Raw genomic sequence first — 16,437 nt, 5'->3', positions numbered from 1 at the left:
ATTAATCAAAATATTATAATATGGGTAGTATCTTAAACTAATATTAATAATACGTATTTGTATTAATGTTGTATAAACGTTATTATTAAGGACTAATAGTATTATGAATTATAAATGTTGTATATTCTAGTATATATATGATGTTATCATAATTAATACTATGAATTATCATAGTTTTATCATATTGCAGTACTTGCCTTTTACTAGTGTAGTACGAGAACTTGCTAGATTAGGCCACTACCCTTTTACTAGTGTAGTACGAGAACTTGCTAGATTAGGCCATTAGTGGGAAAAAAAAGTTGAAAATTCAATCAATTAATTGAATATATGGTTGATCTAAGGTTAGATTTATCAATTTACCTTAAATTGATAAATTAGTTACGAAACAAAATTGATTGATTCAAATTAATTAGTTGGGGGTTCATACCAAGAATTACTTAAGTAAAAAGGCGAGCAAAAACCAGAGATAGAAAAGATGATGAAACGATTTATATCCAAGGAACTACAATAATCAAGTCACAACACTCTTGATGATGTTGATTATGATAATGATGCTACTAGTAAGAATTGATGTCTCACAAACTAACTTTTATATTGAAAAATGAATACTTAAATAAACATATAATAGTACTGATAATTAGATAATTGAAGTCAAGATGTATGCAAATATATATATTAATAATCATTTAATAAAAAATAACTCGTTTGGTAATTAATCGCATGATTTATTTTTATAGTACTATATTGATTCTTGTTCATTTAGATACTCGAATTTGAGAATTTCAATTGATACCAATTTTATTTCTCAAATGAGGATCCCAATTGTCTTCACTTCCATGGATTTATGATTAAAGTATACGAATTAGAGTTTCAATTTAATTTTAAGTTTAAATAACCACTTAGATATTTCAATTAATATTATATATAGTTACACTGTATTGATTTTAGATTTAATTTATATGTGCTAATTTGAGATTTAATTAATCATCGGTTCAACTAATAAATTGGAAATATCAGGTGAACAATTAAAGTATTCATTTTAAATATGCAACTAATGTAAGACTAATATAATTTTCATTTATTTATTTGAAAACAATCAAAATTAACTAGAAAATTTAAACAAAATACTCCTATATAAAATTTTAGTAGTATCAAATTTTTAGTCAACTTCGTAATATATAATCACAAACAATTATAACAATCGAACGAAGGCTAAGTAGAATAGCTCTTATTTTTCCATCGTGATTAATATTATTTTTTTTGTACTTCTTCGATTCAACTGAATATTATATTAAATAATAAAAATTAATAGTTTTAATCAATATTTATAGTGTCCATGAATTAATACTTTTAATTAATAAAAAAATATTGATATTTAAAAATCTAAATTTAAAATTTAATTTTATAAAATAAATCTAATATTGAAATAAAGAAACAAAGTGAGAGATAACAAAAGGGAAGAAGAATGAAAATTTTGAAATAATATTAGATTTAGTACATCACTGAAATAATATCAGATTTAAAATGTTAAAAGTGTAAAAAGACCAAATTGCTCAAACCCTCAAAAGAGTATTTTCGTATCAAAAAATAGCAGAAGGACCAATTTTGAGATAAACCCTTAGTCCAGGGATGTCTGACGATATTTTTAAAGTCCATGGATTATGTGCGAGATAAACCTATAGTCCATGAACCATTTTTGAAGTTCACTCTATACAAAAAAGGTCAATAATGATATTAATATCAATTAACAAAAAATTAGTTATAACTAATTTTTAAAAAATATCTCAAAATTTTAAATGCATATAACTCTCTCAATTTAAATTATTTTTTCATATAATATATATCAAATTAAAGATAATTTAATAAGTATTCCAACGAGATCCTACATGTTTATGTTTCGATGTCAAAATTTGAATAATTTTTTATGAATTTTTGAATTTTTCAAGAAACAGTTAATATCAATACATCTTACATAATACTTCATGTCAATATAATGCTTGCACAATGTCAATACGAAATTATGTTGATATTTTCGTATCTTCTTGTTGATATACTTTATACATTATATTGACATTGAGTTCTTAAACCCTAAATTTGTTAATTGTTATTATCTTTTTAGTATTAAAAAATAAAAAAATGAAATTACACATGGCAATTTATAGATCATTAGATCTCTAAAATCCTAATATCTTAAATTAGTTGCAGTTAACAATTAAAAGATGAGTTAACAATTGATCACATCCCTTCTCCACTATATCATACACAAGTTAATAATTTATGTATTAAACACTAAGGTGTATTATAATCTAATAATAATATATTATGTTGTACTATGAAATACGATTATTAAATTATGAAATATTATGACAACATAGTATTGAAACTGAATATTAAGTTATAACTAAATTATGAACGTATGATAACTATTCCGTCATTTTTAATTCATAAAAATAAAAATAATAATAGTAATGGTAAAAATATTTCTTAAGATTATAGTAGATGTCGAGTAATATTATTTTAAATAAAAATCTGAATAAAAAGTAAAAGGATAGACAGTAATCTAATAAAACGTAAATATCTTCTAAAAATAATAAAAACACTGTTGGATGGATGAATATAAAGTACTTACTTTAAAGTAAACTAAGGTAGAGGGTAGAGTTGTCTTAAGAGTTTTGATACTTTTAAGGGGACTTAATTATTAAGTGAACTCATTTAATTTTCAGTTAAAAGCAATGTTTTAAAAACCGGACCGGATCGGCCGGTTCGACCGGTTCGGCCGCGAACCAGTAAGTGGTCCGGTCTGGTTAGCCCTATAAAACCAGTGACATGTTTAACTGCCATGAACCGCCGAAACCGGCCGGCCGGACCGGTCTCACCGGAAACCGGTTTAAATGCTTTTCAAAAATTTTTTAAAAAAATTCAGCCTTGATAGGAATCGAACTCAAGACCTCCCGGTGAACTTACTAACAATTCTACCACTACACCACAAGGACTTCTTGGTAATAACAGGAACATAAGTTATTTGTATATGTTAAACACGAAATATTTTATATATATATATAAACTAATAATTCGTGTTTAATATTAAAGTAATTAGTAATACTAATTATGATATTTAATTATCATCCACTTTATTTATGTATCGCTTACTACTGATAGTTTTATTATTATTTGTATAATACGTATATATGTATATCATGAATATGTGATTAATTATACTTAAAGTTTACTACTATTTGATTATATATTAGGAGTTAAGGCTGGCAATTTTTGACACGACACGATAACACGACACGAACCGGCACGAAAATAATGGGTTTGGGTCAGAGCTTATTGGGTTCGTGTCCTTATCGGGTCGACCCGTTAAGGACACGAAAATTTCGTGTCGTGTTCGTGTCGTGTTCGTGTCGGGTTCGTGTTATCCGTTAACAATACGTGTCCGTGTCGTGTTCGTGTTATCCGTTAAGAAATAATATTTTAATATTATTAATTCTTATTATTTTCATTTTTAATAGGTTTAACCGTTATCAGGTCGTGTTGTTATCGAGTCGTTATCGTGTCATCTCGTGTACGTGTTGTTATCGTGTCGTGTTGACCCGAATTGGTTCGTGTCGTTAATGGGTTCGTGTCGTGTTCGTGTCTGAGGGTTTCGTGTCGTGTTCGTGTTCGTGTTTGAGGTTTTCTTAACGGGTCGTGTTCGTGTTTGTTGTTATCGTGTTCGTGTCGTTATCGTGTCGACACGATAACGACCCGACACGCACGATTTGCCACCCCTATTAGGAGTATTTACTAAATATATGTTTTTAATTTATGTTTATTCATATATCTTTGTGTATAATATTATTTTGCCACATTACTTTTTGAAAATAATACTATGAAATTATTTATTTTTATACATAAATATTAAATTTTTTATTTACAATAACTTACTATTATTCACTAAACTTTTATAGGTGGAGGTGTAATGTTTTTGGGATATACTGTTAATATATTATATATTATATCATCCACTTAATTAAAAATATTTGGTATATTATTTAATTACATATATACACATTTATAACAGTATAACGGTTCGACCAGTGATTAAACCGGTTGGACCGGTTGAACCATGAACCAGTGGCTTTGCCGGTTCACTCACCGGTCCGGTTTTTAAAACATTGGTTAAATGACAAATTATGGCGGCCATAATATGGCCATCATCACTCTTAAAAAATGTACGTTAGTTGGATTCCATAAATTGAAACCGAGATCCAGTAATTATTAATGTTTCTCGTATTTATGGAATAAAAATAAATGTACATAAATACGTAATTATGTTGTAATACTAGTAAAGTAAATTGTATGTATGTGAATTTTATTATTCATGCAATCAAATTCCATTATTTATGGAAAAAAAGCAGCTTGCAAAGGGAGGACCTGTTTCTTTGCCTATAAAAATCGGAGGTTATAGTCACAAGGACAAAATGAAAATGGACATAGACTTGAAAGATCTTCACAGTGTTTGTTTGAATCGTGTGTCATTGAAGATCTTCATAGATTGTGCAATACTATGAAGAAGTAGAAAGTAGCTACGATGCTACAACCTTGCATATGTTATGGTAGATACTAAAAACCATGCTTCAAGCCTTTTGTATATACATTTATGAGAATAAATAATTTCCATTCTATTCTTTTTTTTCTTTGTTTAATCTGAACAAATAAATCCAAATATAATGTATTGTAGGGTAAATGGTGATCAGGTTATCACTAAAAGGTTCACTTACCCAGCCTCCTGGCACAAGACGTCATTAATTTTACAAATTAATTAGAAATTAAAGTTCGATTTATTCATTTTCTTATAACTTGCATATATTTCTAAAATTCTAAATATGCAAGTTGAGAGTGTTGGTAGAGTTGACTTAATTCAATTTCTGTATAGAAAACTTGGAGGTTCATGTCTTTATACATGTAATCGTATTTAGTCATTTTTTGCTGCGTTTGTTGAGAAGACAGTGTTCTATTATTATGTCCGAAACTCTGCTTATTTATTCATGACTATTGTTGATTTCACTACTCGAATCCTCATGGTCAATTATGTTTTGTTGTAAAACTTGATTATTTGTTACTTAAGTGTAAGTTCGATATTTAGATTTCCCCTCTTCTTTCCCCTCTCTTCTTAATCCTCACTCCTAATTGTAGTTTTTTTTGGCATTGTTATCCTTAGCTAAGTGCGGACGTGACAAAGGAGGAGACAACGATGGTGATGGAAACGGTTTAGGAGGGGAGAACGGGAAGGAGAGTACACACCAAAGAGTTTATCAACTTTTCATTCCCTTGTTATACTATATTTTGTGTATACATTTCCAATATGCTTAGACACTGAATAGAATACGAAAACACAATGAAAAAACAGAGTGCATGGCTTCAACTTAATAATTGCTCCGTAACATTTAATGGATATTCTCATTTCTTTTGCCAATACAGACAGACCATGCGGTGGTCATCATATTGTTAATACAAAACATGGGATCTCATCACCAAAAATTCAAGAAATATATGATAGAGGTAATTCATCCTTGTTTGGACGAGCTGTTTTGTGTAAGAAACTTAATCCTACCGAAGAATTCAAAAGCAAGAGCCAGAGATCCCAAGGCTCCAAGAACTCCAATATAAGCCCATTTCCAGACATGCTCTGGCTTCAAAATCTTAATCCCCAAAAATATGTTGAAAAATACCAACGCCAAAATGGAATACCCAAGAAAATGATGATACATATTCCAATACATCCTGTAGCCATAGGAGGGGTGGGGCCTCAACCTCCACGCCAACATCTGCAATGCAACAGATGTGTAAACATTGGACGTCCTAAAATGACAAAATGAATGAGAGAGTATTTTATCACCTGTATGGTTGCGAAGATAAAGATTAATAGTCCGGCAGTATTATGGATGTTGAACTTGTAGTTATGGGAAGCCTTTCCGAGCCATAAGCCGAGGGCCCACCCGGCGGAACCGATGATGTAGCCGGAGGTCTGGCAGGTGACGTGGATGTCGTACCAGTTCTTACACGGCTTTGGGAATATCCTCATGTATCTTGACACTATCACACCACTCGGCAGTAGCGTCCCCCATCCCACTATGTTCACAATTCCGTGAACCTGAACTCCAAATCAATCAAAGTCGAGATAATAATGATAGTTTCCATTTTAGAAAAAAAAATGTGCCAATTGAGCTTGAATAGAGTTAGATAAATTACTTACTATTCTTAGTCTACTACGTTGATGGCGAGTGTAACTAATTATTTGAGTGGAGTCGAGATCAATAGTCTCAGTGCTGTCGAAGTTGTTGATGGATTTAGGGTGCATCAACGGCTCGTTTCCATTGATCTCCTCCCCAATCTGCCACACAACATAGGTCTCGGAGCTGTTGAACTTCTTCTCCGGCAGCACCACCGCCGTCACGATCAGGTGGTACTCGAGCCCCGGGTCGTAATACATTTCGCAGCGGCTGAACTCCACCCCGACGTCGGCCGGCACGAGCGGGCAGCGCCGGGACTTGGTCATGGCCGTCACGTTGTACTTGTGGCACTCGTAGGTGCCGTTCTTGTGCTTGACGCCGATGACGCCCCAGGACATCCACCCGGTGTCCTCGTGCCTCAGCCTCGCCCGAAGGCCACGTGGAGCCTTCGGGAAGTCCTGTTGAAGCTCCACGCGAATTCGGGCCCTTGGGTCTTGCGGCGGCAGCTCTGGATTTGCGTGGAGTTGGTCAGCTTTGTCTCGGCTAGTTTCTGGAAGGCTTGGCTGCAGCTGTGGGCGGTGGCGAGGGGAGGGGAGAGCAGCACGAGGAGGAGTAGGGCAAACTTCATCATTTTGGGATTTTGTTTAATTCGTTATGTGACATCAATTAATAGGGGTAGAGAGCATTCTTTATTTGTTTAAGGAGTTGGGCACAAGTTATTAGAGCATGAATAACGTTACGGGCCGGGCCGCAAATCGCGAGACCCGGCCCGTCCCACGCGTTAGACAGACGAGCGGCACGGCCTGGGCCGGTCCCGGGCCCGCGTTCCCCGCCTGGTGACCGTCCTGCGGCCCGGCCTGGGACGGGGTTACGCGGCTCGGGACGTGACGCAACGCGGCCCGGCCCAGGGTTATTTGTGTTCGGGCCGGGCCGCAACCGTTTTTTTTTTTAAATTCGAATTTTTTTTTTATAAATACTACTCCATTTTCATACACATTCAACTTCAAATCTCTTCCTATAATTCGAAAAAATGTCTCCTCGTCAAAGAATATTCGAAGATCAAATGTCCCGGGTGTTAGCAGAGGCGCTACCGGCAATCCAAGAAGAAATCAACAACGAAGTTGAACGCTACCAAGCTGCTATTCAAGCTTGGAACGAACAACAAACCCGGGTGCCACGTACCCGGATGTATATTCACCAAGACCGTGAACAAGCTGCCTTGCAGCTTTTCACGGATTATTTCTCTAGAGATCCGCGATGGAGTGATCAGATGTTCCGTCACCGGTTCCGGATGCGGAGGCCTTTGTTCCTACGCATCGTCAACGCAGTTGTAGCTGATGACATGTATTTCAGCCAAACTACCGATGCTGTGGGCCGGTAAAGTATATCGACGTTGCAGAAATGCACGTCTGCCATTCGTCAACTCGCTTACGGAACTACATCAGATATGTTCGATGAGTATCTCCATGTAAGCGAGCCTACTGGACGAGAGTGTCTCGCTAGATTCTGTCGGGCAGTCATCGAAGCATTCAAGGATACGTACTTGAGAAAGCCAACGACCAACGACGTTAGGAAGTTGGTCGACATGCACGAGCGGGCCCACGGCTTCCCGGGGATGCTTGGAAGCATCGACTGTATGCACTGGCAGTGGAAGAATTGTCCAACGGCTTGGAGAGGACAATACACTAGCGGGCACAAGGGCACACATCCCACGATTGTGTTGGAGGCCGTTGCCGATTGCAGATTGTGGATCTGGCATGCCTACTCTGGTGTCGCAGGGTCCAACAACGACCTCAATGTGTTGAACGAGTCTCCATTGTTCAACGACTTGTGTGTCGGGCGAGCACCGAACATAGAGTTCACGGCCAACCACCGCCGGTATAGTATAGGGTATTATCTGGCAGACGGGATCTACCCTCGATGGCCCGTGTTCGTGAAGACTATCACAGCTCCGACAACCAATCGGAGGGCAATGTTTGCCCAAAGGCAAGAGGCGGCTCGGAAAGATGTCGAGCTTGCATTCGGAGTCCTCCAATCACGGTGGGCTATCGTGAAGGGAGCGGCCCGTGGTTGGCCAAGAAAATAATGTGGGTTGTAACCTAAAAACAACATCGTTTTATACTTGAAAAATATTTGAAAATATTAAAAATTAAGAAGCTTCATATTTTCTCCCAATTTTCTTGGGTTTTAACTGTTTCTAGTTTGGTTTTGTCACCACTATGTGTTTGATTTCCTATCATATGTATATGTTCGAGCGCTGTAGAAACAAGAATATACTCCTTGGGTTAATGGCTTTTACTATTATTTATATTTATATGTTCTTAAAATTTTTATGAGACATAAATTGTCAAACTATGACGCCTAGAACTAAGGCCATCCGCAATGGGCGGACGATGGCACGCCCGATGGCGCGCATCGTCCGCGCCATCGATCGTCCGCGCCCATTGCGGATACGGACGATAGGTCGCGGACGATCGTCGCGGCCGATACTAAGGGCGCGGAGGATGGCGCGCCCGATGCCTATCGTCCGCGCCATCGTCCTCCCCATTGTGGCGTACACGGACGATGGCCGCGGACGATAGGCATCGTCCGCGCCATCGTCCTCCCCATTGTGGCGTACACGGACGATAGGTCGCGGACGATGGCAACGGCCCGGCCATCGAGTTCACTGCCAACAGACGCCAATACCATATGGGGTACTACTTGGCCGATGGCATCTATCCACGGTGGCCTGTTTTTGTGAAGACGGTTAGCTGCCCAATTGGTGAGAAGAGGGTTTTATTTGCGCAAAAGCAGGAGTCGGCGAGGAAGGATGTCGAGCGGACATTCGGCGTGCTCCAATCACGGTGGGCAATTGTGAAAGGGCCGGCTCGTTTCTGGTTCAAGGATGTCATCGCCGATGTCATATATGCGTGCATAATCATGCACAACATGATAGTCGAGAATGAAGGCGGAAGCATCACCGATTGGAATGAAGATGATCGTGCATCTAGTTTGGCCGGCGCGTCGACCGAGCCACCCGATAGAGGGTTACCGTTAGGCTTCAACGAGGTTCTATCTAGACAGGCCTCAATGCGCAACCAACAGGATCATGCGCAGCTCATGAACGACATGATCGAAGAAGTGTGGGCTCGCAACCGCCGTTGTTGAGTTCGCGTTTTTTTAATTCGCATTGTAATGTATTAATTTTTATTCAATGAAATGAAGTTTTTGAAATTCGTATTTTAATGTATTAATTTTGTTAAATTCGTATGAGTTTTGTAATAAATATTAAAAAAATGATGATGTGGCGCGCCATAGGGCGCGCCTTAGGGCGCGTCTTAGGGCGCCCCACTGCAGGTGAGGAGGTAGGAGGATAAAACTGCTGACGTGGCGCGCCATAGGGCGCGCCTTAGGGCGCGCCTTAGGGCGCCCCATTGCTAATGCCCTAATAATCTTTGAAAGTACTAAAGATCCCCAATTGCTGTACAAATCCCAATTTTCCTATATCTAGGGTTTCCTATAATCCCACGCCATAATTCAACTCGCCAAACCAGAAAGTGGATATGGATATGGAGATAATCGGGCGCCACTCCTTGCTCTTCGACGACGATGCCATGTTGGCGTTCGTCAACTCCGGCGACGCCCTCGTCGAGTGGCACTCCCTCCAAATTGACCGCTACGATGTTCGCCATCTCCTCTCTGCTCCTCCTCCGCCACGCCGTCGCAATTGCAGCTATGAACCTAGAACCTCCGATGACCCCTCTATCGAATTTCTAATCGATCAGGAGCGATATCTTGATCTTCCATCGGAGTCCAATCAACCAGGTATTGCAATGCTTTCTCACTTTTGCATTTATGTTTTTCTAGTTAATCGATCAATTGGTCTTGTGTATTGAAATATGGTTATTATGTATCTTTAATCACACAAGTACTACCATTGTTGAAGTTATTTTCTGGGCAGCAGGGTTGGGTCTGTTGGGAGGTTGGAGAGCCTTGATATTAAACGAAATTAATAGGTTAATCAGGCGGAACTGTGCTCCAGAGATTTTGCTAATTACAGAACACTTGGTAGAAAATGGTGTTAAGAATTAAGATGCTGGTGTATTGGAGTAGGGATAATATCTTAGTGGCCATTATCCTGTCAGTGAAGGATGTATGATTTTGTTAAAGATGGTAATGAGCCTACCTTTCTTAAGTCAATTGGAAAATTATGGTGAGGTGTTCATTCACTCTTTTCCCTCAACTTACGTCTTAAAGAAATCTAATAGAGATTTCGCTGTGTCAATTTGGTGCTACGGTCAGTAGTTTGTCTAGGTAGTAAATTGGATTCTTCCATGAATATTTCTTCGTGGAATTAGCTATGCTGTCAAGCAATTGTTGAATCTCTTATAAAACAGGTAGGACAGATGAAGAGGTGTGATAGCTATCTAGTTTGTGCTGCTAGCATACTTTCTTTGCTATATCCTTCAAAATTTGCAGGGCGGATTTAACTATGTGACTCCTTCCAGTTACAAGTAAGATTCAAGAAGGTTTTATTTCCCTTCAAGTTTAATGGTTCTGTAAGATGTAACATTCTCTCTGGTTGTTCAAGCGGAATCTAAAGATTATCTTTTATCCAGATTTAGAAGAAAAGGAAGAAGAAAAATCACCCAACAGTTTCGGTTATCATGCTATTGCCTTCTCTTATGGAAATACTGATGATTCTGCTGATCAAAAGACTACAGATATTGAGATGGAAGCCAAAGGGTATCTCCCTCCGTTCTTTGTTCCTGGGGACATTGTCATGGTAAGCTCATTTTAAATCTTCTTGGATGCTTTCAAGGATGAGCTTGATTTCTTAATTGCTGACTTGATTTTCCCAGTGTTGCCGTAATAATTGCCTAGGTTATGTTTGTTATCTGAGGCTCACCATGTCAGATTTTCAGATGCTTGGAGCAGGGATGCAATTCTTGTGCTCTAAGGTTGCCGTACACAGGCACCTTCTGTCCCTTTGATGTCATGGCAAAGGGATGTGCAGGTGGGATTAGGAAAGTAGAAGTTTCATTGAGGACTGTCAGTTTACTAATTCGGATGACAACTGACGTGTGACACATCTAGTGCCATTCCTTTGGTTTATTGTTGTTATGTTGTGACTATTATCATCATTCTTTATACTTTTTAATTTTTCAGTTTAATTTGTTGGCTTATTTCAGTTTTTTCTGGAGGTTTTGGAACTTCTCGCTGCTAACAAAATATTCCTTGTTTTATTTTTTTGCCTCCTTTTTGCAGCCTCCGGCTGAAAAATTACATCAGATAATTGCAAGAACTGCCATTTTTGTCAGCAAACATGGTGGCCAGTCAGAAATCATTCTGCGGGTGAAACAAGGGGACAACCCAACATTTGGGTTTCTGATGCCTGATCATCATCTTCATACGTACTTCAGATATCTTGTTGAGCACCCTGAGCTTTTGCATCCTGAAATTGATGAAATATCTCAAGATGGGGGGAAAATGGGTACTGAGCACAACAATTCTGGTAATATTGGGGGAGCTTTATCTTTGCTCGGTTCTGTATATGGGTCTGGGGAGGATGAGGACGCTGATGATGCTGTTAATGCTTCTCTATCTCATGACGCAAAAAACATGGAATCTGCGGAAACTGCTGCTAAGGATGAGTCAGGAAAATCAATTCCATCTAAAAAGGATAAGGTTCCTGCATTGAAGAAGAACACTTCAATCATAGGTTCGAAACGTAAAAGTGTAAAAGGGAGTAAGAAGGAAGATAATTCTGGTGCTAAAGAAGAGAAATTAAGGAATCATGGTATTGGAGCCACTTCAAAACCAATTGTAGAGCCTCCTCCTGAATTAAAGAGAATGGTTGATAAGCTTGTTGAATTTATTACGAGAAACGGGAGACAATTTGAGGCAACACTACTTGAACAAGATAGTAAGCTCGAGCGATTTCCTTTCCTGCTTTCATCCAATCAGTATCATCCCTACTACTTAAAAGCACTTGAAGCAGCTCAGGAGGTACCCCTCATTCCAACACCCCATTCCTCTTTACCCCATGTAGCACATAAACTGAAAGTTAAAATGTATCATATGTTCTTGTGTCCTTGAGCATGCTCTTTCTGAAATAATTTATTGTCAGGTTGTAGTTTAAGCTATGGTTAAAGATAATTCTAGCTGAATTAATATATTACTATAGGCTCATTTGTTTGTAAGCACAGGTATTGTTTGAAAAAATTTGACTGAAGTTCTTCAATCTGATTTGTATGCTACCTAAGCTAAGTGTTTACAGCCCATTGAAATTGACAAGCAAGGCCTAAAATGCATGACTGAATGTCTCAACCCTTTACATGTGCTACTTGAAGAGGTCTTGTGTTTTTGTACTTTTTTGTTCACATGTTTAAAATGGCATGGCAATCCTTTCGTCCTCTGATTATAGCGTCTTATTGTTTTGCAGTCAAAAGTTAATGGCAAGAGCTTCTATCCTGGACAGGAGGATCTGGGTGGACGTGGGATTAGCAGAAAAGGTTCTTTGCCCAAAGAAATGGGTATTTCACACTCCACTTCTGAACTTTGTGATGTGCCATTTGAATCTGATAGGAAAGAGAAGTTCAAGATGGTGATTGGAAAATCAAAGAAAGATGCACATGAGGCAGAAAAGGAATCCCAAGAATGTGGATTCACTGTAGACGCAGCTGCTGCTGCTGCTATCCTTCAGGCTGCCACAAAAGGAATTAAGAGCTCTGGTTTGCGATACATCACTAACACTGCCTCTAATTCCCATATCAATGCTGTTAGAAATGAGGATGGGCAGCCTGCAAACTCAAGCAATCTTCAGCCCTTGCTGCCGTACAGTACTGGTGAAAAGTCTGAGCAAAGTGGAAGTTGCAAACCCTCAGCTTCTCATGAAGTTGCAGGAGGGGATGATTATTCTAACTCAAACCTGACAGAAGAGCAGAAGCTGAAAGCCACAAGGCTCAAAAGGGCTAAAATGTTTGTGGCTATGTTGAAAAGTGGAGCACTCCCCTCTAGAACAGGAGCATCAAGGGGATCATCTGCAGAACCTGTAGAACATGGAGTGTGGAGATCTGCTGCCGAGGGTCGTTATGCTAGCCAAGAAAGAGAGGGCAGTGCTCCTGCAGTAGTTTACAAGTCTGCTGTCGAGTGTAACTTCAGTGAGAGGCAAAGTGATCAACAATCAAAAAGAAAGTATCGCTCAGAATCCATTGGAAGAAAGGATGATGAAGAGGATAGTGACCGAGAGGGTCACTTGTTCAGGAAGCGCAGAATATCCAGAAGATCCGAGGATGATGAAAATGAAAATGCGGTGGAAAAGGAGCACAGGTACAACCAAGAAAAGGGAAGGCACCAGTCTCATTCACCCGAAGATAATAAGAATGAGGGAGAAAGTACTGCAGAGAACAAGGATACTAAATCACTGCATTCATCCCATCGTTCAGAAGGAGATGACAATGAGTCTGAAGGCATGTGTAAAGAGGGTAGAGAAGCTAAGGACAATGGTCGTCACCCCGGAAGAAAATACAGATCAAGAAGCCAAAGGGAAGATGGAGAAGTTGGAAATGCAGTAGAGAAGGATCGAAAGCACCGTAGGAGTAAGCACAGGTCTCACTCTTCTTCAGAGGAAAGCGACAATGGAGAGGAAAGTGATGGACAAGATGCCGAGCATAAGCACTATAGATCAAAATACAACTCTCGTCGTTCACAGCGTGATGATAATGCGCGTGAAGGTGCATATAAAGAGGAAAGAGATAAGGAACACAAAAGGAGTCACGGATCAAGATCCAGAAGGCACGAGAGCAAATATGCAGTAGAAAAGGAGGATAAGAAGTACAGGAGAAAGCACTCGTCTCATCTCTCTTACGAGGAAAATGGGGGAGAAAGTAGTGGAGATGAAAAGGAGGATCATCGCTCTAAGTCTTCTCATTCAAAGCACAAGGATGATGGCCATGAAGACATATATAGAGAAGAAAAGGATCGTAAACGATCCAGGAAGAGTAGCCATTCTCGCCATTCTTCTAGTGAAAGCCCCAGCCGACATTCATCCGAGCGGCACAAGAAGCACCGTTCTAGCCGCACTTCACATCATAGTGAGGACAAGCACAAGCACAGGCACAGGCACCGGAAAGACAGAGAATCTCATCATCGCCACAAGCATGATGGCGCTTCAGATGATGAACATCTGCACCGTGCTAGCTCACGCCACCCCGAAAAAGAATCTCTTGACCTGGAGGAGGGAGAAATCAGCTCGAAGGGTGAGTCGAAGGGGATTGTCAGTGGTGATGGCAAAAGAGAAGCGTCTGTCGATGTAGCGAGTTCCGAACAGAGGGCTCCATCTCTACCCTCTGAAACTACGGAAGTCCCTGCTGATCTAAGGGCCAAAATTCGGGCAATGTTGATGGCGACGAGGTCATAGCTGTACAACTATTTGGTGGAAAGTGTAGTTGATTGTAATCACGTAAAAGCTATGGTGTGTTATGTTGGATTCTATTTTAAAAGGTTTCTTAAATCATTATGTTGTAAGATATTCCGTTACACCGTGGCCTCGTGAAATCTCTTTTTAGTTTAGCGACATGAAACGAATCATTTGTGGAAACATATATAAATTCGAGAGAAGAAAATAGTCTTAAAAATACTACAATCATGGTATGAATCATTAGGGTTAATTTTATAAAATACTTAGTATGTATCAAATTAGACTTAGTTACTCAAATTTGATTTGCTTTTGAGCATTAAATTTTAGAGTCAACTACATCAAAAGTCTCAACTTTTCGGTTTATGACACTGCAAGTCCCTAACAAAAAAAATATAGTCAGATGACCCTAACGTTAAACATAATCACGAATCATGTTGTTTTAGCCACTTTTCGGACGAAAATGTCCAAATGGCTTGAAGGGCATTTTTGGCAATCCCTAAATTCGCTGACATATGAATTCTGTCACATTTATGTCAGCAACTTCTTATGTGATATCCTAATAAGTTCAGATACTTCATACGTGATTAAAGTTTTGTCAATATCTGTACACAAAAAAAAATTCTTATATTCTTCTATTTCTAGTTAGTGGTAACAATATACTATGTATATCATATAGGAAATTCATTGAGAAACAACAAAAATATGGAAAAGTGAAGTTATTTATGAAATAAAATCTGAATCAATAATACACATTATAAAAAATATTTCATATTTAATTAAATGATATCAGTATTATTTTCTTGAAACACTGACATTTAAAATATTTTTTCATTATATATCATCGAACTAATTTGTTAATGTAAGCCTAACTTTAAGACGATTTTATATTTATTAATATTTTATTTAAAATTATAATTTAGCTCAAACTAAAATTTTTAACATCATATGAATATTCAATCTTTATTTATAAATTTGCATAGTTTCTTGTCATTCATGATAAAATTGAAATATGGGTAATATTTTGAAAATATTCTAGTGACATTAGCTATTTAATCCTTCGCAGATTTTTTTTATTAATAATAGTATCTGAAATTAAGACAATGTAAATTTATAAATTAATTCTGCAAAATTGGGATACTATCATAATAAATAAAATCGATCGATAAATCAAGGTAAAAAAACAAATAAAAATTAGTGGAAATAGAAAACATCCAAAAATACCTGAAAGTGACAGAAAGTGTAATGATAAATATGTATATTATAAAAAAATAGAAAGTGTAAATAATGACAAAATTTTAATTACGTATGAAGTACTAGAATTTATTAGAAAATTACATAAGAAGTTGCTGACAAAAATGTGACAGATATCACATGTCAACAATATAATGGAGTGACAAAAAATGCCCTTTTATGGCCTAAGGGTATTTTGGTCCGAAAAAATATTATTCGTGATTATATTTAACGTTAAAGTCCTCTGGCACTATTTTTTTTGTTAGGGACCTGCAGTGTCACAAACCGAAAAGTTGGGGACTTTTGATATAGTTCACTCTAAATTTTATAATGTGTATTGTTTGTAATTTGATTCAATTTGTTTAATTATTTTATTCACATGACAAATTAAATGTCATGTAGCCATTTTTATTTAGGGCAAATTTCATAACTGATTCATGAACAATGCCTTTTACATGCATCAACCCTCTACATATTCGAAGAATTCTGGGATTGTCGTTAAGATTAAGATCTTCAAAGCTTTCATATTCGATGAATTCTGGGGTTGTCGTTTACCAAAAATCACAATAGTTTTCTTTGATTCAC

General features: G+C 37.8%; 2 protein-coding genes across 6 annotated transcripts; one reads left to right on the top strand and one right to left on the bottom strand.

Moving 5' to 3' along the window:
* Window positions 1-5,552: 5,552 nt before the first annotated feature.
* On the bottom strand, window positions 5,553-6,616 carry LOC121808771 (cytochrome b561 and DOMON domain-containing protein At5g47530-like). Its single transcript, XM_042209350.1, has 3 exons — window positions 6,242-6,616; window positions 5,885-6,139; window positions 5,553-5,813 (listed from the first exon to the last, which is right to left on the bottom strand). Exons 1-3 carry the CDS (start codon window positions 6,614-6,616, stop codon window positions 5,553-5,555), a joined length of 891 nt encoding a protein of 296 aa, XP_042065284.1.
* Window positions 6,617-9,698: 3,082 nt separating this feature from the next.
* Window positions 9,699-14,741, top strand: LOC121806550 (splicing factor, suppressor of white-apricot homolog). Of its 5 annotated transcripts, XM_042206637.1 has the most exons (5): window positions 9,889-10,025; window positions 10,598-10,714; window positions 10,820-10,986; window positions 11,469-12,209; window positions 12,646-14,741. In XM_042206637.1, exons 3-5 carry the CDS (start codon window positions 10,933-10,935, stop codon window positions 14,620-14,622), a joined length of 2,772 nt encoding a protein of 923 aa, XP_042062571.1. In that variant the 5' UTR covers window positions 9,889-10,025; window positions 10,598-10,714; window positions 10,820-10,932; the 3' UTR covers window positions 14,623-14,741. The 5 variants fall into 5 exon arrangements, with proteins under 5 accessions (XP_042062568.1, XP_042062570.1, XP_042062573.1 ...); XM_042206634.1 differs by lacking the exon at window positions 10,598-10,714 and having other exon boundaries at window positions 9,699-10,025; XM_042206636.1 differs by having other exon boundaries at window positions 9,886-10,729.
* The last annotated feature ends 1,696 nt before the right edge of the window (window positions 14,742-16,437 follow it).

The sequence above is a fragment of the Salvia splendens genome, chromosome 6 (assembly GCF_004379255.2).
Source record: "Salvia splendens isolate huo1 chromosome 6, SspV2, whole genome shotgun sequence".
Lineage (NCBI taxonomy): Eukaryota > Viridiplantae > Streptophyta > Magnoliopsida > Lamiales > Lamiaceae > Salvia > Salvia splendens.
This window is presented reverse-complemented; position numbering and strand designations above follow the sequence as displayed.